The following is a 25,808-nucleotide window of genomic DNA, read 5'->3' on the forward strand; positions in this document are numbered from 1 at the left end:
GACAAGGACAGTGTCTGGTTGTTGTTATTGTTTTTTTCTTTGCATTCCTAGCAATTAGAATAGTATACTCTATACAGTAGATTACAGAATCATATTATTTAGAGCTATGAGAGATCTTAGAGGTTGTCTATTCCAAGGCTTCTTAAATTGTGGCTTGTGACCCTATATGGGATTGCCTAATTGAATGTGGGATCACAAAAAATTGAGCAAAAATAAAATAATAATAATAAAAAAAACCACAATGACCAAAAATCAATTCAAATCAAACACATAATGAATCTGAGAATGTATTTCTGCATATCACCAACTTTATTGCAGTCTTGGTTCTAAACACACAATATGCATGCATGCTTTATACTGCACATGCACAAGGACTGCCAGAAATATCTTATTTCACATTTGAGATGGAGTCCTATAAAAATGTCTTAGTCCAAAGGAGTAAGAAGTAGAAAAAATTTAGGAAGCCCTGATGTATTCCAACCCCTCATTTGACACATAAGGAAACAAAGGCCCAGAAAAAAGAAAAAAAATTTGCCCAAAATAAGTCAAGCTCTTTTAGTATTTGTACAGAGATCATCTGATTCCAAATCCATTGCTTTTTCTACTTTGAAATATGCTTTCTCTTTTTAATAAAAAGTGTTTGGTAATTGTTGAATTGAATTAACTTATTTATGCTCTAGCTTAAAATATTAATTTGTTAAAATTAAAATGCAAGTGTACAACTGTTCTCCTTTAATTTTTCCCTCTCTCTTCCAACACACACACACACACACAAATTTGTTCTTACCTGAATCATTTTGGTATGAACTCCCTGCCCCATTTCAATGCCACAATGAGTCACTAGCACAGATCCATCCAGATAGACGTGAACTAGAGCAGCTGCCTAAAACAGAAAAAAACAAAATCTGGTTTGGCAGTACTTTTGACTTATGTTATTATTGTAAAATTATTCATTTAAATAATTTTCTTTGAGACAAAAATCTGCACAACTATAGTTTGGCCAGTGGCAGGATTGTTACACTAATTGTCTTAGTGCATGACTCAGGTATCAGCATAAAATTTTCCCCTCAATCCAACCACACCCACCACTTAGCCTTTATCCCAAAAATGCAGTCATCAAGGGATTCAGGCCCCGCAAATTTGGTCTCAGGTGTATCTGCCACACCTCCATAATCCTTGGGTGCCACATTAGGCAGATACCAATCAAGTCATCTTACTGGGATGTGGTCATTACTGTAGAACTTTTCAGGGCTTCATATTTAGGAAAATAGATAATAAGGTGCTAATTTAATAACTACATGGTCAATTAAAGCAAAATAATTATAGGACAGATATTAGGGGAAAAGTCTAGGAGTACTGTATTGGAAACACTTCAAGTGGATCACTTAAATGGGATTCAAGGAGCAAAGAATCATGACAGAAATTTTAAAAATCAAGTTTTCTAGAATTACCAGAAAGAAAGAAAAAGGTAAAATATGAAATTCACTCTTAGAAACAACTCAGTTCTCTATAATATGGATCATGCTTACTACCCTTCTCAAGGTATCAGTTTTCTCTTCCATAAGTTTAGAGTTTTGGACTAAATGATGTCTGTGATCCCTTCTAAATATGACAGAAAAACATAGTTGGATGGCTCTGATCCCAGGACTAGAGGAGGGATTTAGTTCTAGCTTCTAGCTTACTATAGATACTTACAATAAAATAACCAGTTGTCCCAGACCAAAGAGGAGCCTGTATGCAGTCCAGCTACTCTGAATTTGCTGAACCTCTCAGTGGGCTGACAGAAGAAAATAATTACATAACTAACATACACACACACACACACACACACACACACACACACACACACCTGCAAAGCTGACCTAAAGGAAAATAGTTGATTTTAACTAAAGCTTTTTTTAAAAAATTTTATTAAAACTACATCTTCTACCAGGTCAGCTTTCTCATAAAAAGGCAGCATTCTTTGGCAGTCTAGGGACAAACCTACCTGACCAGCAGCAAGTGAACCAAGACCAATAGGAAATTTCATTGGAATAAGTGCAATTCCTTTCTTTTTCCAGTAATTCTTCTTATTGAAATCTTCTATCATTGCTTTCCTTGCATAGTATGAGGATATCTCCATGCATTCATTCCAACATTTTATTAGGTTTTTTGCATTAATCTCCTGCTTGTAGTGTGTTTCATCCATTTCTTTGTACATGTTTATCATTCTCACCTTAAAAAGAAATTTCAAAAAATGATACACAATATAATCTCTCTCCTATTCCTCTCTTTCTCTCTTAATCCTCTTTGAACTATAAGGTTCAACTCAGATCTTATATGAGGCCTTTCTGGATTGCTCTAGGCAACAATATTTTTCTATCAAATGCCTCTTCCACTGAAATTCCATTTAAGACCTAGGACCATAGATCAAGACCTCAGAAACCTTTTAGTCCAATCTGTTCATTTTACAAGTGAGATTAATCCTAGAGAAGTTAATGACTTGCAGAATGTCACTCAGAGCTGCATATTAAAACAAGATAACTAGGGATCAGAAAGTAATAAACAGGGGCAGCTAGATGGTGCAGTGGTTAGAGCACCAGCTCTGAAGTCAAGAGGACCTGAGTTCAAATTTGGTCTCAGATTCTTAACACTCCCTGGCTGTGTGGCCCTGGACAAGTCACTTAACCCCAATTGCCTCAGCAAAAAAAAGAAAGAAAGTAATTAACATCAGAAGAAGGATATGAACCCTATGGTTTTTACTGATTGAATCTGTTAGACATAGAACAAGAACTAATCAAACACCAAATCCAGGTATAATTGAGCTGACTTTAAGACATCTTAGATATCTGGCAAAAGTAGCTTGTCGGTCAGAGAAAATCAAGAGCAATGCAGAGAAAGAACCGTAACTGATAAAAAACCTCTGTCAACTTGCACTTTCTCCTTTTGGTGGTTATAAGAACATCCGTCCCCAGAACTTTCTTATAACTAATCCATTGAACACTTAAAAGAAAGGTTAAATACTACTGTCATGAAGCAGAGAAGAGGAAAGCTTGTGTCCCTTTCTTCAGGCTACACTAAACACTGGGGAATCTGGTTGAGAATGGAGAGGTAGTTTTAACTAATAGCCAGCAGCGATGCAGTCACAAGCAGTGCAATAGAAATACTGAATGAGTAAAGACTTTTCCCTTTCTGAATTTTACTTTCTTATCTATAAAATGGGACAATTGGACTATATAATCTTTGGAAAATTTTTTTCTGTTTGATATTTGGTCGTTTTTTACCATAGGATAATTTAGTTACTTTCTCTGGTGGTAAGCCACTTTGGGCCGCAACTTTCATGATGCATGATTCCATAATCAGCCCTACTTGGGGATAGCCAAATCCACGGAAAGCAGTGTTGGAAGGTAGATTCGTTTTGCAAGCAAGGGCTCGGCAGCGTAGATTTGGGATCTTGTAAGCATTGTCCAATTTTAGGAGACCCATCTCTATTACCTAGGAATCAATCAGACAGTCAATCAACAAGCATTTTTTAATCACCTACTTAAAAAGTGTCTATCTGTCAAATGCCCATATGTTGTCTATAGTCCCATAATGAGTATTAAAAGTGGATTTTTGAGAAAGAAACTTGTATCTGAGACTTTTATTGAGAAGATATACAATCAGTATCTGAAGTCAGAGGGCAAAAACATTTTAAAGATCTTCTAATCTTACTAGTGTACAAATAATCAATAACTGATATTTATCGCTATTTATTATTACAAAATGTTTACATATATTATCTCATGGGATCCTCACAAAAATCATGCTAATTATGTCCCCATTTTGCAGATTTGGAATGAGATTTAGAGTAAAGTGACCCACCCTAGATCCAGATTTAGATTGGACAGTGAAGCAAAGTTGAGAACCCAATCTATGTGTTCTGATTCATATTCGGTGGTCTTTCTACTACATCACAACTATTTCTCTACCAACAGTTCCTTACATTAAAATATGTTAAAATATATATTTATAAGCATTTCTATTATTATAGAGCTTGGAGTCAGCCTGATGTAGTGGACAGAAAGCTGGCCTCCACTCCAAGAAGACCACTATATCTCTAATACTTGCTGATGTATGACCCTAGACAGATCACTTATCTCTTAGTACTGTAGACATTTCTCTTATTAGACTATAATTTTCAGAAGTGATAACAGCATTAGTTAAAAAAAAAAGTTGTCTCATCTGAGAATTTCTGATATCAATGAAATTATAAGGCAACTCCCTATCTCTAGTACAGCACAAGAAGCAATAATTTCTTTATGCTTATTGCATAGACAATATGTGTATGTATGATATTCACTTTAATAATTCCATTTTTAATTAATTGGATGTATGTTTATCCCTTAATACTTACAAATAGAGAGAGATCCAACGTGAAGCCACTATTTGCATAATGTACAACATCCAGGGCGATGATTCTACCATCATTCATGAATCCCACCTAAAGAATAGAACTGCATCTTTAGAGACCAAAGGAAGGAAATGTTGTCTTTAAATTTTAATGCGCTACTTCTAAAGGGAAAGCAGGTGATTCTTCTCTTGTATGGACTTAAGAGTCTACTTAAATTTACCCTTGAAATTAGAACATATTTATTTTTCCCCTATTATCACATGACCTCTAATAATAATTTATAACAAAGAATAATATTACATAAAGATAGGAAACAAAATGTAAACACCAGTGTATAATGTATGGAAATTACATTATGGAAATTACACATGAGAAGGCACCTCTCAACCTGTGGCCTATGTCCCATCCCTTCTTGAAAACTTATTTTCATCTTTAACTCTTTTCACTCTAATAAATTCATTTTTATTTCCTCTGGTTCTTTTTTATCCTTTGTTTAACCCAAATTTTTTACTGCCAACTTTCTTCAACAAATGATCTATCATTTATTTTTTTCCTAGACACAATTTCAGTCCAAATTATATTACTGAAACTGAAATTACTGAAATTCAAAAGGATTGACCTTTTAATTTAATGGCTTTTTCTCAATCCTCATTTTCCTAGATATTCTCAACAGTACTTGATACTATGAATCTTCCTGAACTCTTCTCTCTTGCTTTCCAAAATGCTACAATATATTATTTGTCCATTTTGACCATTTTTCTTATTCTCTTTCTCTTACTGCTCTTCTTTATCCCACAGCCTAAATGTGTGTATTCCCAAAGGCTCATTTACCTTCTGACTTCCCCTGACTCTTCTTCAGAATATTAAAAAATTCTCTTAACTTTAGCTATCATGTCTGTGCTCACAACCTTAAAATCTACATCTCCAGCCCAAATCTAGACATTCACCTAGATATTATATTCCTATTGCTTTCTGCATATTTTTTCTTGGATGACCCACCACACTAAGTATTTCTCCAACTAATCTCATTATCTTCTCCCTAAACTGGCTCCTCCTAATAATCTTCCCCTTTCTGATTGATGACACCATCATTTCCAAGTCACTTATGCTTAAAACCATGTTCCACTTCTCCTTCTCCTCCATCTGCTATATCCAATCCTTCACCAGTTCTTATATAATATCTTAAATTTGACAATTTTTCTCCATTTCCAGGACTATTATTCCAGCCCAGATGTCTACCATATGCCTGAATTACTGCAATAATTTTCCAATGGTGTCCCTAATTCCAGATTCTCATTTCATCTCAGAGCCACCATATAATATCACCCTATGATATTAATCATATTAAAACTGCTAAAGGAACACTTTTACCATGCTACTCTGCTGCTCAAGAATTCAGTTTCTTCCCACCAAGTGGTCTAAATCTGGGCAAACTTGTTTTTCTTATTAGCTTTAACAAAGTACCAAAAGGATCAATGACACATAAAAAAATTAAAAACCCCTGTCCAAGTTTAAACTTCTTATGCTGGCTTTTATACAAAATTTTCTACCATCTTGGACTCACCTTATCTACATGCAACTTTAAATTTTTACAATTACTCAACAAGCACCCATTCCTTTAGTCAAGCTAGTTTCATAATTTCTCTCAATATTTGTGTCATGCTCATTACTGCCCCTACACCTTTCTTTCCCCCATGCTCACAACTTTCAGGTAATTTTGACTTTTTGATTCTACTTACTTTGTATTTTCCAAGATAAGGATGACGGCCTCCAGTTATTAATATATCTTCTCCACGTTCCAGAATACAGCGGACTGGACAGCCAGTTCTAAAACCAGAAAAACATCAACTTATACCAACTAAGAATACAACATTAGAAAAAAAAATGAATATTTTGGACTTATTCATATCATTTCCTTTCACTTCATTCCAAATATTTCAATCTAATCTAATTCATAATTTTTCTAGTTTGTACAAGGAACCTTCCATCTCCTTGATCATGCTTATTGTTTTGGTGCAACCTGACTATAGAGGAGTTTTCATTGTGCCAGCCTACACTTTAGGAGATTTCCTAGCTTCTCAGGAACTTCCCATGTAAAAGAAGAATATCAAGATATTTCTTCAGGGCTTTTATCATATATCTTTTGCATTATATCTACCATAATGTTAGACTCAAAGTAGTTATTCAGGAAATACTTTTTACAGTTAATTAAATTTATGAATCTGAAGTTTTCCAAGTCAAGCCAAATATCCAAGGCATTTTCTTTTTATAAAATTTATTAAATGTGAATTTTATTGGATTTATAAATATCAAGCAAGTAACTTTACACAACCCAAAAAAAGCAAAATTAACCATCTCAATTTTTTTTTATTCAAATGGAGAGCAAACATGTATATCTCAAATCAAAATTATTTTTTCCCATACGAGTTCAATCACCTTTTATTCATCAGGCTTTTAAAATTTTTTTTAATTTAACATTTTCCTCCAATTACATTCAAAAACAAAAATTTGTTTTAAAAACTTTTGAGTTCTGGATTCTTTCCTTTATCCTCACCCACAATTAAAAAACTACATGTGAAGTTATGCAAAACATTTCCATAAAAGTCAAGTTCTGAAAGAAAATGGATTTCCCACCCTAATGAAAATAAAAACCCTCAAGAAAAATTAAGTTAAAAAGAAAGAGAGAATGTTTCATTCTGTATTCAGACATAATCAGTTCCTTCTCTGGGTATGGATACTATTTTTCATCATAAATCCTTCAGAATAATCGTGGATGATTGTACTACTGAGAATAGCAAAGTCATTTACAGCTAGTCATCCCAGAACCTTGATATTATTTTATATACAGTACACTTCACTTTGTTTGAGTTCATGGAGGACTTTCCAGGTTGTTGGTGTTGTTGTTTCCTGAGACCATCTTATTTATGTTAGAACAATAATATTCCATTACAAACACATACCAGAGTTTATTGAGCTATTCCCCAATTAATGGGCATCCATTCAATTTCCTTTTTTTTTTTTTTTTTTTTTTTTTTGCAAAACACTAATTTTCTATTAAAACATCTGGAAATGCTGCAAGAAATGGCTTCTGTTAAAGAAAGTGGAACAGAGAGATTGTCATCTCTTTGCTCTAATCTATCTTGGGGCAAGATTTAAAGGCTAGAGACACTAAATGTAGTGTAAAGAACAATGAATTAAAGCTAAATTTCTGGAATTTAAATCACAGCTGTACTACCTACTATCTGGGTAACTTTTTCAAGGTCATTTGATGTCTCTGAGCCTCAGTCATAAAAATGAATAGGCAAAGTGCATTAACGTATTAGGGGTCATATAGATTTAAAATTCTATGTTCCAAATCAAAAAGGAACTCCCAAACAAAAAAATGAGACTACATAGATTTATAAGCCAATTCTATCAAATATTCAAAGAATAGCCAATTCCAATATTACATAAGCTAATTCCAAAAATAGAAAAGGGAGAAATGCTACCAAATTTCTTTTATTATGGATAACCTTGATACTTTAACCAGAGAAAATCAAAAGAAAGGAAGAAAAACATGCATCAACATCTCTAACAGACACTGAGATAAAAATACCATATAAAACACTAGCTAAAAAACTATAGCAATATATTACAGAAATTATATATCATGAATAAACTGGATTTATACTACAAATGCAATTTTGGTTCAATATTGGGGAAATTATAAGCATATTAATAGCAAGATCAACAAAAATCATGTGATTATATCAAGACACATAAAAATTGACAAAAATTTGATCCAAAAATCTCAGGACAAGTAGAGCTTTAATAACTTAAATCAATACTCATTTCTATTAAAACAAATAAAATAGAAACTGCAGAAACACATGGACTTTATCTTAACATGCTAAATAATATCTATCTAAAATCAAAAGCCAGCATAATATGCAAAAGGGACAAACTTGAGTCTTTTCCAGTAAGATTAGGGATAAGGCAAAGATGTTCACTATCATCACAACTATTTGATACAGTGCTAGAAATGCTAGCTATAGCAATAACATGAGAAAAAGAAATTGAGGGAATATATATAGTCAAAGAAAAAAAGAAAGCATTACTTTTGCAGATGATATTATAGTGTACTTAAGAGAAGCCTAAAGAACTGACTAAAAAGTACTTAAAACAATAACTTCAGCAAAGCTGCAGAATATTAAACAATTCTACAAAAATCTGTGACATTTTTATTATTTTTCTAATAAAATCTAACAGGAGATAGTAGAAAGAAAATTCTATTTAAAAGAACGATAACATTAGGTGAGAGCATTTACTAAAGTTCAAAATGGATAATTTTGATTATTTTAAATTAAAATTTTCTTGTACAAATAAAAACCTATCCATCCAAGAATAAAGAGAATGAAGAAAATTGAGGGGAAAAAAATTTCTATAAAATCTCTCAAAAAGAATGTTGATTGGGTTTGAATATTGCTGTGGTATAGGAAATGATGAGCTGGTTGATTTAGAAAAATGTGGAAAGATTTGGACCTAAGAAGAAAGATGTCATCCACTATCAGAAAAACAGGTGACAAGTGGAAATAAGCATAGTATGGTCTTACATATATGTTAGCAGTATTTATACAAACATGCATATTTATACATATCTATGTATGGGTTTCTGTACGTGTATGTGTGTGTGTGTGTGTGTGTGTGTGTGTGTGTGTATCCATGCTTAATTGCAGCCTGGGTTGGTGAGGAAAGAGTATAAAAAGATAAAGCAAATAGTATACAACAAAAAACAAAAAAAACTTACAAATAAATAAAGAAAAGATGGACAGTTTGAAAACAATGTTTGGTATTTATTATATAGGTTTTCTTGACATATAAATTTATTGCTTCATATTCAATCCTCTTTGTTATGCTATATATATAGCAACTTTTTTTTTCTTTTCTTATTTTGTGTTTAAGTTTAAAATTAATTTTAAAACTTTAAAACATAAAGAAAAATACAGAACGTACAAAAAAAGTGAGTCTATTCAACAAGATACACATAGGAAATCTATAAATACAATTACAAAACACTATTTGCAGAAATAAAAAGACCTAAAAAAATTAGAAAAATATTAATGGTTAGACCAAATCAATATAATAAAATGAGAATATTATCAAGATTAATTTACTTAAACAGTGCCATACCAATAAAACTACAAAATACTACTTAAATGAACTAGAAAAAAAATAGTAATGAAATTTATTTGGAAGAACAAAAGGTCAAGAATCTTAAGGGAAATAATAATTTAAGTAAGAAAAATGAATGCCTAGCAGTACCAGATCTCAAACTTTACTACATAGCAGTAATTATCAGATTTGATAGTGGTTAAAACTAGGTTGATCAGTGTAACATTAAGTACATAACTTATTAGAGTAAATTAATTTAGTAATGTAATGTTCAGTAAACCCAAAGACCCCAGATAATGGAATAAGGACTTACTATTTCACAAAAACTGTTGGGAAAATTATATAGCAGTCTGGTAAAAACTAGGCTTTGATCAACACCCCATATCATATACTAAGATAATCTCCAAATGGATATATGACCTTGATATCAAAGGTCATATAAGGAGGTGAGAGGAACAAGAAATTATCTTTCTGATCCATAGGTAGTTCTTGACCAAACATGTGATAAAAAGAGATCACAGAACAAAAAAGATAAAGTTTTCAATTTCAAAATTCATGAGAAACTGATTCAAATTTACAAGAACAGAACCATTTATAAATTGATAAATGAATTTTTAAAATTGTATAAATCACTATTAAGAGAAATACAAATCACCTCTGAGGTTCCATTTCACACTTGTTATGTTGACAAAGTTGACAAAAAAAGGGGAAATTGACAATTTTTTTCTTAGATTTTATTTCCTTTATAAATGTTTTCACAATCCAGTGACCTCCATGCTGTTCCCCACACAAGATAATCTTTCTCCCTGCTCTGTGCTTTTTCACAGGCTTCTCATAGATAAAATGTTTTCCCCTCATAACCACCTTTTAGTTTCTCTAACTTCCTTCAAGTCTCAGCTAAAATCTCACTTTCTGAAAAAAATCTTTTCCTGGTCCCTCTCGGTATTGGTACTCTTTCCTCTGAAATTACTTCCAATTAGCTTGTATATATCTACAAGAAGCATATACAGAAGAGTTATTTTAATATTGTCTTCCTCAATGGAAGCACAACTTTTTTGAAGGGCAAGGATTGTTTTTTGCTTTTCTTTACCCCCCAGTGCTTAGTATAGTGCCTAGCACAAAATAAGCCCTTAATAATTGCTCCATGCCTTTTTTTTGTTGGAAGAGCTGTGGTGATACAGGTACTGTGCTGCTGATGGAATTGGGTGTTGGTACCGCCATTCTAGAAAGAAATTTGGAACTATATCCCAATAGTAACTAAACTACAATACCCTTTGATCTATACTAGGTTTACTCCTCAAAAAGAACAAAAAGAGGAAAGAATTCACATATTTAGAAATGTTTATAGAAGAACTAAATGATGCAGTCGACAAAGTACCAGACACTATAATAGTCCAAAAGATCTGAATCTAAATCTAAGCTCAAACACTTATTTGCTGCATAACTGTGGGCATTTTAAGACTGATATCTGCCTCAGTTTCCTCATTTGTAAAATAAAGATAATAACAGAACCTAAATTCTAGGGCTGTAGTGAGGATAAAATAAGATATTTATAAGAGCTTAACAAACCTTAAAATGTTATGTAAATGTCAATTATTTTTATTATTGCTGTTATTATATAGACAAGGAATTAGAAACTAAGGAGAAACTATTAATTGGAGAATGGCTAAACAAAACTTTATGATAAGTGAATGCAATGGAATGCTACTGGGTTGTAAGAAATGAAAAAAAGAAGTGATGTCAAAAAAAACCTGGGATTTTTTGCAAAACAAAAATGATATAAAATGAGCAGATCCAGGAAAAGAATTTTTGTCAACATTACAGAAAAGAACAATTTCAAAAGATTTAATTAAGAACTCTGATTAATACAATGACAGACCATGATTCTAGAGAATTAATGATGAATAATACCCACCTCCTGATAAAGAGGTGATCAACTAAAATTCATTTTTTCTGACATGGCTAACAGAATTTGTTTTGGTTGACTATACCCATTTGTTACAAGGGTTTTGCTTTGCATTTTTAAAAGGGGGAGATGGGATGTGTGAAGGAATGGAAGGGAGAAAAAATGTTTGATAACTGAAAAAAACCATCCTGTTTCTTTTACTTATAGAGGAGGAATGTACTACTTTGTTACTCAGCAAGAACAAAGAATTAAAGCCTTTTGGATATGTTGTGTGTGTGTGTGTGTGTGTGTGTGTGTGTGTGTAAAACCAATGAACATGACTTACTATAAAAATAAAACAAAATTCCCATTTATTTAAAGAAATTCTTACATTAAACAATGGATCATTTAACATGTATTAAAACCAAGTAATTATTAAATCAAGTCCATTGTCTTTTTATTTTCTAGATATTACAATATTTTCTGCTATGGTGTAAAATATTACAACTATGTTTCTACAATTTATAAATATATACAATTTAATGGCCTTAATATAGGAAAAATAAATTTGTGATATTTGAATTTTTTCTCATTACTAGTTTTTTTTGTTTTGTAAATTGTTTGTAATTTGTTTATTTGTAAATTGTTGTAAATTGTAAATTAATTGGGATTCTACTATGTCTCCTGGTTTTCCTTCCATTAAACTCATTTTACTTTCAATAACTCAAATTTATAATGCTTTTTTGGATTTACAAAGCACTTTGTTTTCCAACAATCAAGGTATATAGGTAGTGAAAGAATTACTGTAATAAAAATTTTACAATTAAGAAAATGGACACGGGCAGCTAGATGGCACAGTGGATAGAGTACCAGCCCTTTAGTTAGAAGGATCAAATCTGGCCTCAGACACTTAATACTTCCTAGCTATGTGACCCTGGGCAAGTCACTTAATCCCAATTGCCTCAGCCAAAAAAAAAAAAAAATTTAAAAACCCCAAATCTGATACTCAGAATAATTAAGTAGTTTGTCCAGGATCATAGCTAAAAGGAACAGAATTATTCTCATTCCAAAAACACTTCTCAAGATGCTGGCTCTTGTGTTCTAGTTAAATGAAACACAATTTCCACTTACTTGTTTGCTGCAAATGCTGTGATAGCTGCTAAGAAACCAGTTTTTGATGCTTTTCCACCAAAAGCTCCACCAACTCTCTTGACATGACACATGATCTTGTTAGATGGAACCTTTAATATGGAGGCTACTATGTCCTGTAAATATTAATTTAAATTAATCTGAATCCTTTTAAATAAAAATTATATAGTGGGGCAGAGGATGGGTACAAACTGATAGCAGCTATCTAGTTTTATTCCTATGGAGAAAAAAATGCTTTCCTAGACCAAGGAAAACAAATACCAGAGTATTGAAAACTGGAAAAAAGAAGTAATTTTTAAGTAATGATTTAAGTAAGGAGATTAAGAAATTTCCTTTTCATTCAAGGATATACAAAAACAAGTCAGAAGCAATTCATGTTAACCTGTGAAATCTGGGTATTTTCATTAAATTATAAAATACCCACCTAAATAAAAATTTGGGGGATTTCTTTTTTATTTTCAGTAGTATCAAAAATCTTGTCCCCATTTATCAGAATTACAAATACTAATAAGCATATTGATATACCAATAAGCAATTATCTTATAATTATAGAAATTCTCAAATGGAGACAGAATACTGCAATAAGAAGTTGTATCATGCCACATATCACAAAATTTGATAAATGTATCCAAAAGATGGAGATAAACATATTTTAAAAGGCTAGGAAATCACTTTACTTAAGTTTCATTGATTATCAAAGCTAGTCTTAATAAAATGGACTGTTTGTCAAAGGCATATTTAATGTTCAATGTGATAAGAATGTAGTTTCATGATAAAATTTAAAATATGTCAAAAATTTGTGAATTTTTATATAAGTAACTGAAGCAAAATGAAGATATATTACATATTAAAAAGGTTTTTTAAAATGTAGAAAGTTAAATGGTTTAAAGTATATTAATAAATGACATTTTTAAATTTTGTCCCACTACAGTTACATATCACTGTAACATTCTCTAATCTTTGATTCTAGATTGCCCACTAAAAGCAATATTACAGGGTATTATATTTCAAAAACCAAAGGAATATTCATTTTGGTATGCCATAAAAATGTTATGAAATTCAGGATATTTTAAGTAGGTAGAGGGGTTTATTGTTTGTTTTGATTGTTTTGCTGGTTGTATTGTTTTCTGTTAGAAAATTTTTGGAATTGACTATGTTCCTAGACAAAGGGTTCTATATTACCTGGGCTAACCTGGGAAATTGTGTCGACACATAGATATCCATTTCTTTGTCCTCTCCATATGGAACAACCAGCATGCTTTGAGTTTCCATGTAAAAATGTTCTTGGCCTCCAATGTGAATTTCACCTATTATAGGAGAAAAAAATCAAAAACCCTCAAATGTTTATACAAAATGGTATGTATGATGTATGTGTGTGAATAAAACAGGTAAATAGTACAAAATACATGAAAGATTTCCTTTGAGGGATACATGCAGTAGCAATAAGTACATGCAGTACCAGTAAAAGCCTGCTACAGGAAAGGGGCATTTAGGCTGGGTTTTAAAGAAAACCAGCCACTCCATGAGGTAGATATTAAAAGGAAAAGATCCAAGGAATGGAGGCCAGCCCCTGTCAAGATCTAGAAGTGGTAGATGGAGCAACACATGTAATGAATTGCAAGCATGACTTATGAAAGTGATGAACAAGAAATAAATACAGTGGAGGAGATCTGATAAAAGATATAAGCTGGATATTTTTCTAAAAATAGACAATGTCATAGGACAATAAACTCTCCTTTGAAATAAAGAGCAGAGAAGACCTTTTATACAAGTTAGATTGGTTAGAAAAAAGTCTGGGTAAATTTGGGAAAAACAGGGTGATAGAAAGTCCTGGAAGCAAAATCCAAATGTTCTGACTTGCGGGTTGTTTACTTAGCAACTCCATCCTTCTGAAAGTAGAGTTGATATATAGAAATATGGAGAACTGGTTGGAAAATTACAGATTTTTAGAGCTAGAAGAAATCTTAAGAGGTTGAGGTGGACAAGGATATTAGATTGCTTCAGGTAGATTGATGCCTACAGGGCAGTATATTCTAGCTGCCAAAATTGATTCCTAGCAAACAATTAGGAAAGCTGTATGTCTGAGATGTATGGAGAGTCCCGTAGGAACTCTCAGCACAGTTTGATAAGAACTCACATCACACAGCACTGAAAGGTTCACAAAGCACATTCCTCAAGTGGTCAACATTACAAACATTATTATTCTCATCTCACAGAGAAGGAAGCAGATTCCAAGAAATGATCTACCCAGTGTCAAAGGCTTACAGAATTAAAGCTGGAAAGATCCTCAGAATCATCTAGTTGATCCTCCTCATTGTGCAGAAAATAAATAAATAAATAAAGCCTTAGGCTTCTTCCACATTATATAGTAAAGTGGCAGAGTCTGAATTTGAGCCCAAGTCCTCTGACTTTTAGCACTGCAACACGCAGTCCTCACAAAGATAGTGACAGAAACTGGCAACTTAGCATAGCTCTGCCTCCCTGAAATCCAAGTCAAGTGGCAAATCAACACATCATTCGTGATCTTACTAGGGTACAGCTTCTAGGGGAGATATAGCAGCATCCCTAAGGCTACCTGGTCTTGGGAAGGCTGTGGTCCCACAAACAGTGCTGCCTGTCAGATAACAAACAAGTCTGTTGGTCAGTAATAACAAAGTATCTCAGAATCCATTTTTCTTCTCCTTCTCTAAGAACACTCCTCAATTCTACCTGTAAGCCATAAAATTAGCATATCAATGACATAAAGCATCTGATCTCTCTGTCTTTTTCCTATAAATTTATCTTTCTCTTGTTTCTTTGCTAAATTCTTTTGGAACTTAGCCCATTTCAATTGGTGTTACAATTATAATACTTTGCCCCTTGACTTGGAGATGGGTTCAAATTTGAAAATTCTTTTCAGATATCTTGTGCCACCGGTATGTGACCCAACCTTTTGGGGTCCCTTCTGAACCTCAACAATACCATTGGTCATTGGTCCTCTTCAAAAACAAAGGACAAAGGACAAGAATATATGACAGTGTGAGATTGATACAAAAATCTTCTATGTGTCTCTTACCCAACACTGCCTCCCAATGTTTAATGAGAAAAATGTTTTACCTTCAAGGATTTGGTCAACAGCTTTAAATGCTTCATCAACATCTCCATATTCTATTTTTCTTTCTGGCTCATAGAAAGATTTGTGCTGTATAGCTTCCTACATATAAAATGGAGAGGGGAAAGGAGAGAAAAAGAAAGAGAAAGAATAAATTTTGTTCATTGAAGAAAATTTAAGGAAAAGAAAAAAAAAGCTAATCCATAAGAACTTAATATTACACAAGACAGCTTCATTGCTCTCATTGTTTGAGTCTCAGCAGTGTTCCTAAACTAGGTCTTGCTGAACTTTCCCACAAATGATTCTTGCAGAGACAAGGAAACCTGAGAGCCACTCCCTGAGGAGATTATACAAATAATGCAATTTCAGATCTCCTAAAAGGGAGGTGGGAAGAAGAGGCTGTGGAAGAGAGGATGGAAGGGGTGAGTACATTTAAAATAGGTCAACATCACAGATATCATTTTCCAAGAACAGATTTGCTCTTCCCATTTTAAACAATGAAGTTTCATTGTTAGGAGGATAGACGAAAAGCAGTTTACCATGGTAACAATGATAAATTCCAAGTATTAAAGGACATTGTTTAAAAAAAACTTATTTACATAAAAAATTACATAATATTTTCCAATAGATAAAATTTGTATAAACAATGAAACTGGGGGGGGGGGTAGGGTGATAAACACAATTTAACTAAAAAGAAAATGCTTTCTAATTATTAAGCAACTCTGAATACATAAATTACATCAAAGTCCAGTTTCTTTCCCACGATGATACTCTTCCTATAGATGCCATACAAGTCATGGAAGGAATGTATGTTCTAAAACTGCTTTCCATGCTCAGCTTTAATGGTTATTTGATGATGAATGGTTTTAATTTTATCATATCAAATTAACAACTAATGTACATCATAGTTTATTTAGTCACCTCATTGATTTTCAAACTAAAATAAAGATAATATTTCCTGGATCAAAAAAGAGAAACACAAACTTACCTATCTAAAACTGGAAGAATCGTTAGAAGGCTTCTGATCCAATCTCCCCATTTTACAGATGAGAAAATTGAGGCCCAGAGAAAGGAAACTTTGTCCAAGATCCCACAAACAGTAAGCAGCAATTAAAGGCTTTGAAGTCAAGTCCAAAGACTCCAGATTCAAAACATTTTCCTACTGTAGCGCACTGGCTTCCAAAGTTAATTTGGAAACTATTGAGGAATTTTTATTTTTCTAAGACCATGTGTTCATCTTGAGCCTATGAATTTTCCAAATATTTCTTGATGAGGGAAGCCTGCTTTCCATCTAGACTGGGGCATTATACTATTTTCCACACACCCCTTTAATCCATCTATTTGTGTTTTAATCAGTCTAAGATTTTAATTGCTAATGAAGATGGTACAGAGGTGGAGTAAGGATACTGCTCCACACCCTAATAAGCAGCATTTGTAAAGTTTGGATTTTTTATTTTGGGTGGGTTTTTTTTTTGTCAATTAGAGACTTTGTGTGCTGTTTCTTAATTCTTATTTTCTCTGGATGATGAAGATGGGAACATTTTGAAACTGGAAGAAGGAGGAGGAGAAGAAGAAGGAAGAGATGGAAAAGAAGTGCTCATATTTAAATAGAGTTTTAAGATTTGTGAAATAATTTTATGGATACAGTGGATAAAGTGCTGTGTCTGGAATCAGAAAGACTTGAGTTGAAATCTAGCCTTCGATACTTCTAGCTGCTGCCCTAAGCAAGCCATCTAACTTTTGTAGCTTCAGTTTGTCCATGAGCAAAATGGAGATAACAATAGCACCTACCTTGTAGAGTTATTGTAAAAATTAAATGAGTAAATCTCAAAATATTATATAAATACTAATCATTATTTTTATAATCTCCTCATTTAATCCTCAGTGATCCTTATGAAAACTTTGCTAAGTACTAAAGAACTATACTAATAGCTTCCAAAAGCAAATATTCTTTTGTTTTGTTTTGTTTTCAGAAAAGAAATGGAGAGTGTATAGTGGTATTCAAAACAAATCTATTATGTGAGTAATGGTCCCAATTCTTCTAAAAACATCTGTTTTGATTTCAGGAACTCAAAAGCCCTAAAACAATCACTTGAATGTCTTCCTAGTGATGCAAATTGTGTTCCCCTTGACTTTGGGGGGTGAACTCTGAAACTCTCCTGTGACAGAGACCCACCCTTCAGGGTAGTTAGGTGGTTTCATTCAGTCAGAAATCTTGGCAGGGACTAGCTGCACTCTCTATTGAGTTGAAGATTAGCCCAGCATCACTCCCAGTAACTCAAAGTCCCAGTTACAGTGGTATCGTTCAGTTGGAGATCTGGGCCTGATATTCCTATTGAGTGACTTGAAACTCCAAGATAAGTACTGTCTTTTCAACTGGCATTGAATAGAGGCCCCAGTTTCAGACTTCTTATAAAAAGACAATTTTAAACTCCAAATTTCTGCAGAAGTCCGAAGCAGGATTATGCCTTGCCAAGGAACCTCTTGGCACAGCTGCCTGCCAGGACTCTTGCCTGCTGTGAAGATATCCTCTTCTCAGTGATAACTTTTATTTCCCTAAGAGGACCTCTTGCCACTAATAAGGCTGCCTTCCTAGCAAAGCTGGCTTCTCAGTGTCATTAAAAATCCCTTTTGCTATTCAGACTTTTCAGGTTCATGAATATTTTCACGTTGGACCTGTGCACCAACCAGAGGGGATTCTCACACCTCAACTCTCTACCACTAGCATGGCATCATAAGCTCACTAAAAAGGCATGATTTAGATGGTGAAAAGAGACTAGCTTTTTTTGTTTGTTTTAAAGAAATTGCTCAAACAAATTCACAGGTCCTTGGCAGAGAGCAGCAGGATACACAGTTGTTTTGGAACCAGTTCCCCATCACAGAGATGATTTTTTTCCCCTATGACAAATAATCCTGTTGTGAAAATAAATTTATTTCCTAAAGAACCTTAGAGCACTCAAAACATCTTTTAAAATTTTTTTCTGATACATTAAAATTGGTTTCCCTAGCTTTTAAAAATTGTGACATGTTTTCATTACTTTATAAGATAACTGAAATAAGTAAAAGAAAAAACATATATAAGAACATGTAAAATTTCAGAGAGAAATCTAATAGCCTTTGGAAACTCCCAAAGTTATTTCAGAATCAAAAAATCATCATGAAATGTGAGCAACTGACCATAATGTCTATAGGCTTTTGAAGATTCTCAACTTCTCAAATTTTATAAATTTATAAGATGATGATTTAAACTTATAAAACCTTTTTCTTATATTGAAAGATATACCCTGGGGAGTACCAAAATGGAACTTGAAATTGGACTTCACAGGAGAGAATTCCTTTAATCTTCTTTCAGAGTTTGACTGAATAGTGCTGGGAGATAAAGGAAGAAAGAGGACATAGCTGGTCATATCTTGTTTGCAAGTCTCCAGTGAATTTGACTAATCTAACTGTACTTCTAGAGTTTTATCACCTGTGGAGGAAGAGAGAGAAGAGAAGGAAGGAAGGAAAAAAAAAGAAGGAAGGAAGGGAGGGAGGGAGAAACCTCAGTTTTTAAAGCCAAAGGGTGATACAATTCCCTCTGAATGATTAATAAGTTCCTGTTCCTAATTTCTGAAAGGAAAATCCCTGAAGAACTTCATAATCACCTCAATAGTAAGGATCACGGGTTTCAAATCACTATACTCAATTTTCACCAGATGAGCTGCTTGCTTTGCTTTAATATCTGAATCAGCAATCACAGCACCCACAATCTGGCCAACACCAAGGACCTAAAAAACACAAAGACCACAGAGGGACATATTTTTTTTTCTTGTATCACCTTCACATTCTTATACAGAGTTAGGTACGCACATCAGCACCACAGCTTCTGTATGTATTTTCATGCTAAAAGTTAGTGTCTGGTACATATATTCAAAGTTCAAAAGATCCTCAGTTTGGATGATGATCAATTCAGTATTAAGTGAAACCTTTCTATGCATTAGTAGATTTTGTGCTGTTGTGTTGAAATACTTTCATCCCTCAGTGACCATTCTGAGGATGAGGCTCTCCAACAACAGATTCTGTCACCTGGCAGCACTTGAAAGATCTTCTGGCATGGTAGGATCTACTAGAGCTCAAATCCACTAGAGTGACTTTTGATAATTCTGAGTAATCTCTGTGCTGAAATGTAACATCAGAGTAGAATTTAACAGGGACCTGATTATACAGCAGGTCCCTATGTTTCCATCAAATAAAAGGAAATGAATGAATTAAGTAATATCCATTATTAGCAAATCTTCTGGAAACAAGACATACTTAGAAAAAAATGATGACAGCTCAAAAGGGATTAAGTAAATTTCAAGACTCCTTGGAAGTGGATCAGCATTAGCAATGGCCAAGGGGAAGAAACAGCTATGGCTTCTTGAGAACAGACCAGGACTGGGCTTGAGGGAAGGTCCTTGGGAGAAGGTGCTTCCTGACCAGGGACCAAGTCTGTTGTCTATATTGTTGGGAAGAGGACTATAATGAAAGAAAGAGTTAACCATCCCCCATCATGAAATCTTATCATCACTAGCATAATTAAAGTTTCTATTATTTGGATTATTTTTATAGCCTTCTAGTTGATCTCTCATTCTAGTTTCTCTCTTCTTCAATATATCTTTAACACAGACCCACTGAATTAATATTCTGAATTCACATGTCTGACTATACTAGTCGTTGTTTTCAAAAAACACATAGTTCATCCAACAAACTGGCTCCCAGATACCTTTTCTAACCTTATTTCATAGTCTTTCCCTACAAGAACACTCCATATTCCAGCAAAACTAGTTGTCTAGTCTTTGAATTCAACATGCTATCTCCTGTTTGCATGTCTTTACACAGGCTATTTTTTCTTTACTTTTTGTTTCCTAACTTTTTTCTAGACCTGGTTCACCTGCCCCATGTTCTGCTGGAAGTCTTTTCTGATTGCCCCAGTTCTTTTTGCTATGTCCTCAAATTATCTTGCATTTATTTCTTTGGGCAACTGTCATGCTTATACCACCACCACCATCCCCAACAGAATGCAAGCTCCTTGAGGGTAAGGACTGTTTTGGTTTTGTCTTTGTATCTCCAGGACCTAGAACAGATCCTGGAACTTAATAAAATATTCAATAAATGTTTGTTAAATTAAATCCAATCTTACTTACAAGAAAAAGAATAAAGGAAGAGATATAATTTAGCACAGTAGCCCTATGTTGGACCATATTCCAATTCCTTCTCTATAATTTCAACCTTTGATAACAAAATTTCTGACAGCATTGAGTTATTAAGACATATTCTTTCATATTTCTATGAGAGATATGTCTATACTGGCAAGTTGAAGGGGCATTACAAGTCTAGGTAACAAACTTCTGACTTAGAGCTTATGTATCTTACTTAGAACTTTTGGGGGGATGAGGAGCAGAAGGGACAAAAATGAGATAGATGAGAAGCTACTGTCTGATTCTTTTATTAACTTTGGTTCAATTCAACTTCTGAAAAGCCAAAAGTTACTTTGACATATTCTTTGTATTGTTTTTCCTTCTGCTTTCTACTGATATCCCTTTCCCTTTGTACTTATTTACTTCATACTCTTTCTCCCTCTATTCTCCAGGCTAAACTTCCTTAGTTCCTTTCATTATCCCCTTACCAGCCCAGTCACCTCCCACCTCTCAAACATGATTGTCTTTTTAATTTAGCCTAAGACTATGCTAATCTATTATATATATATATATATATATATATATATATATATATCATCATAGTATCATCAATGTGAACATTTTTCCAGTATACATTCCTGTTTCCAGGGGGTCCACAGTAGAGAATATCCAAAAGACATTATCACTGTCCCTTATGCAATGTAAAAATGAACAGTTCATATCTCAAAAGTACTTCATATGCCTGAACACTTTCTATTCCATTTCATCTACAAAGGAAACTCCTCCTCGGGCAATATCAAACAATCTTGTTTTTTAGTTAATATTTACATAGTTCCCACAGTTCTCAGCATACTCTGCCAAAACACCTTGGTGCTGTCTCATGGAGTTCACAGCAGTTTCTATTCAAGATAAATTTAGTTCAAGCTCCAGTGATTCTTAAAAATCTTTTCCTTTTAAGTATGACTGCTAAATTTTGACTGTTCCTATCAGACACTGAATTAGATACTGAATGAGAACTCTAATGTCTGGAATGCTCGGAGGTTTAAGAATGCCTGCAAAATCCTTATATGTACTGAGTGTGAACTAATATTTCCTAGCTAAAAAGACTCACTTTTAACATTTGTCACTATACAAATTTCTAAGCCACTGATATTTTGTTAACATCAGGTCCCTGTTCATAAACAGGAGTCAAATGCATGTTCTAAGTCTAAAATTTCTTTTGACTGTGCATCATCTAGGAAGAGCTGGCGAAGAGCATGAATTCCCTCAGGCTCTTGCAGAGCAGACCTCTAGGCATTTACTAACCCAGACATCTGGCCCAAAATCAAGGCCTAACTCTTTTGTTCCTTTAGAGAATATAATCTGAAATCATTCTTCATCATCAGAAAATCTTGGAGGGTAAGACTCCACCATGCTTTGGTTAACTAACTCCTATTCACTTTTCCCCTAATTTTTGCAATTCAGCATCACCATCTCCTACAGTAAAAACCTTCTTCACCAATACCAGAACCACTCTCTCATTCCAATCTGCCTAAGGTATCTAGCACTTCCCAGTTTTCTATTTCTACAGTGGCTTTTGAAAGCCCAGTTGTATTTTGTTTTGTTTAGCAAATTTCCTTTTATTTTGTACTTCTCTCACTCTTTCTTGCTGATGGAAAGCAATTTAGGAAGCCTTTGCCTCACTGGCCACTGTCTCAAATACTAAATGTTTCTTCTCTCATGTCCTCAGGCCAGGAGAAGCTTGCTTACTTAGCTTCTCAGTCAACTTCGCTACCAATACTCAGCAGCTCCTTCTTCAAAGATTTACTCCATGCATCTAGATCAGTGTGTTAAACTCAAATGGAAAGAGTAGAGGCTGCACATTGATTTAAAAAACAAAAATCAACGTCATCTGTGCTGTATTTGTATTTTTCTTAAATGCTTCCCATTAAAATGTAATCATTTTAATCTGATTTGGGCTGCACTCAGGAGTTTTGCTGCCACCTGCTGCCAAGTTCACTCAGTATAGATCCTTTTCATCATCCATCAGCTTCCAAGTCTTTTCCTCCCACTTTTTCAAGGAGCTGCATGGGCCATCTCCAGTCATCTTGATCTATACCTTGCCACTGGAGCCAGATGTTTCTGGAGGACAGAGTGAGGCTGGTGGCTTTGTACAGCCCTCTCTCACTTAAATCCAACTCACATGTCATGCATCAGCCCCAACCTCTGAACCCCCCAACCCACAATCCTCATATCATGGTCCACTTCAAAAATGAAGAACAAACAATGTCAACAACTTTCTTAACTAATAATTGTCTTCTTGACTCCAACCACCACCTTCATTTTTAAGGACTTCAATATACATGTTAATGTCCCTTCAGACATAACTGGCCTCCCAGTAAATACATCAACCTCTTCAATTTCTATGATCTGTACTTTAATTCTGCCTTGGTCACTCATGGAGAGACACTAATTAAGGTCACACCATTATCTATAACTTGCCACTTCCATGATCTTGAACTATCTCTCCCTAGTTATAGTCTTCTATTCTTCAATCTAGAACTAATTTCTCCTAAATTTATTCTTCATTCTCACTAGGATGTCCAGTTTCTTCATCTGTTCCTGTTTTCCTAGTCCCTCACCCTCAAATCTGGCTCCATTTTTTTCCCTTTCAATTTTATCTGTATAGTTAAATAATTCAAATATTATCACTCACACCTTAACAAACCACAGGTCAAATCTTCCAACTTTAAGACCACTCCTGTTTTTAGAAAATAAATATTTTTAAATCACTTAAACAAAAGCTACATAAGGAAAATGACTAAGCAGATTTTGGTAACTGTAATTGAACATAAAATTCGGTAATAAAGATGAAGGAATGTTAGAATAGTTTGATAATTAATACATTTTAAAATTCCTTTGCTAATTTAAAAAATATATAAATGATGTTAATTGGAAAAAATACTTAAAAACAATAAAAGCATTATACCTCATCAGTTGCCAATATTTTCTCATTTTCAAGAAAACTCTTGAAGGAGTTTACATCCTGAAGATCTTTACCCGTCAGGACATCAATTACTCCTGGTAGTTTTAGGGCTTCTGATGTATCAATAGACCTAAATTAAAAAATAAATTGCAACATTTCTTCAGGGAAACATATATGAAATCCAAAACCTATTTAGAATATAGTCATTGAAAGACAAGATATAAAAGGTAAAATATACCTAACAAATACTCCATTCTCATTATTTGCCTCACTATTCTAACTGATCCAGTAGCTGATGATGATAGTGAGTCTTTGGAATAAGAGTCTTTTTCTATTCTTTGTCCCAACAACCTTTTCCTCACCTAGTCTAAGACAACAGAATGATGTTGGATTTGACTGGGAAAAATAAAAAGGAAAAAACTTGCTTTTACACACACACACACACACACGCAATGAACTTTAGGAACCAGTCTACATTGGCTAAATGCAAGTCACAATCATATATTTAGAACTGAAAGGAACCTCAGAAATCTAACTAGATGACAGAATCAGAATCAATGCACAGAAGTTACAAGAAAGCAAATTTCAGTCCCAAATAAGGAAAAACTTCCTAATAGAGCCATCTCAAAAGTGAAATGGGCTGTTTCAGAAGATAGTGAGTTCACCTTCACTGGAATTCTTCAAACAGAGCTTTCTGTTGTACCTATCAAGGATTTTATAGTAGAATTCCTACACTGGAGTGGGAGTAAACTAGACAAGACTAGAACCTTTGATATTTCTTCCATCTCTGAGGTTCCTCAATTCTGTGATTTTAACTCAAACTCTTTCATGAGAAATGATGAAATTATTTGTAACAAATCCTGAACTCCAGTTCTACATAACCCTGGCTCTCACTGACAACCTGAGCAAATAATTTCCCCTCTTCAAATTATTATTGATTTCCTCAAATCATGATGTTACTTACACAATCTTGGCATGAGCTCTTGAACTTGTTACAAAGGCCAAGAAAAGTTCCTGGTCATGTGCTGGTATGTCATCACAGTAGATGGCTTCACCTGTTGCATGGTTAATACCAGAGAGGTGCATGATGGGACGCCCAACTGGATCTTGAAGAAACTGTTTTGTATCTACCTTCTGTTTAATAAACAAAACCATTTATATGTATTAATAGAGAAAACAACTAAATTCTTTTTTAAGCTTTTTATTTTTAAAATATATGCACGGATAATTTTTCAACATTGATCCTTGCCTAACCTTGTGTTTCAGATTTCCTCCTCCTTCCCTCCACTCGCTCCCCTAGATGGCAAGCAATTCAATATATGTTATACATGTTAAAATATATGTTAAACTCAATATGTGAAAACATATTTATACAATTCTCTTGCTGCCCAGAAAAATCAGATCAAAAAGGAAAGAAAATGAGTAAGAAAACAAAATGCAAGTGAACAACAACAAAAAGAATGAGAATATTGTGATCCACATTCACACAGTCTTCTCTGGATATAGATGGCTCTCTTCATCACAAAATCATTGGATCTGGCCTCAATCATTTCATTAAACAACTAAATTCTTTATCTCATCCCTATATTCTTTTCATTTGTTCCTTTCTAACAAAGTAACCATAAGTAAATTCATACATTAATTTCTTCTAGTATTGACCATCATCACTTCCAACTATGCTAGTTAGCAAAATGTTAGAATATAAGATAAGAGTTTTATGGGAATTGAAGTCTTATGAAAATGATATCTAGGTAAATATTTTACTATATTTTAGATTTCCAAGGGAAACATATGAGTTGTGTATCTGTGGATCATTCATGTAAAGAACCCTTTAAGCAACTGAATTTAGTTTTAGTTTTGGGTTTTTGGTTTTTTTTTTTTTTAGCCACAGTCTAATAAATATTATTCTCCTTTCTTCCCCTCAGTGCCTATCCATATTTGATACTAGTAGGTTTTCCTAAGTGGGAAAGAGTAAGAATAGAGATATTTCAGTGCCACAAGAGTGGAAACAAGAGATTGGAAAAACATAGAAGATA

General features: G+C 33.7%; 1 protein-coding gene across 2 annotated transcripts in view; it reads right to left on the reverse strand.

Annotated features, from left to right (window-relative positions):
• Nucleotides 1-25,808, reverse strand: part of AOX1 (aldehyde oxidase 1) — an 81,063-nt gene that overhangs the window by 18,474 nt on the left and 36,781 nt on the right. The window contains exons 17-27 of one of the 2 annotated variants that reach the window (NM_001282155.1): nt 24,737-24,906; nt 23,776-23,902; nt 19,293-19,415; nt 15,654-15,750; nt 13,740-13,864; nt 12,540-12,673; nt 6,112-6,199; nt 4,376-4,462; nt 3,283-3,474; nt 1,988-2,215; nt 788-883 (exon numbers count right to left, since the gene is read on the reverse strand). In NM_001282155.1, the coding sequence (NP_001269084.1) occupies nt 788-883; nt 1,988-2,215; nt 3,283-3,474; nt 4,376-4,462; nt 6,112-6,199; nt 12,540-12,673; nt 13,740-13,864; nt 15,654-15,750; nt 19,293-19,415; nt 23,776-23,902; nt 24,737-24,906 (1,467 nt within the window). The remainder of the gene's footprint in view (nt 1-787; nt 884-1,987; nt 2,216-3,282; nt 3,475-4,375; nt 4,463-6,111; nt 6,200-12,539; nt 12,674-13,739; nt 13,865-15,653; nt 15,751-19,292; nt 19,416-23,775; nt 23,903-24,736; nt 24,907-25,808) is intronic. The other variant, XM_031957216.1, reaches the window with a different exon arrangement.

This window comes from Sarcophilus harrisii, chromosome 3, assembly GCF_902635505.1.
Source record: "Sarcophilus harrisii chromosome 3, mSarHar1.11, whole genome shotgun sequence".
NCBI classification, from domain to species: Eukaryota; Metazoa; Chordata; class Mammalia; order Dasyuromorphia; family Dasyuridae; genus Sarcophilus; species Sarcophilus harrisii.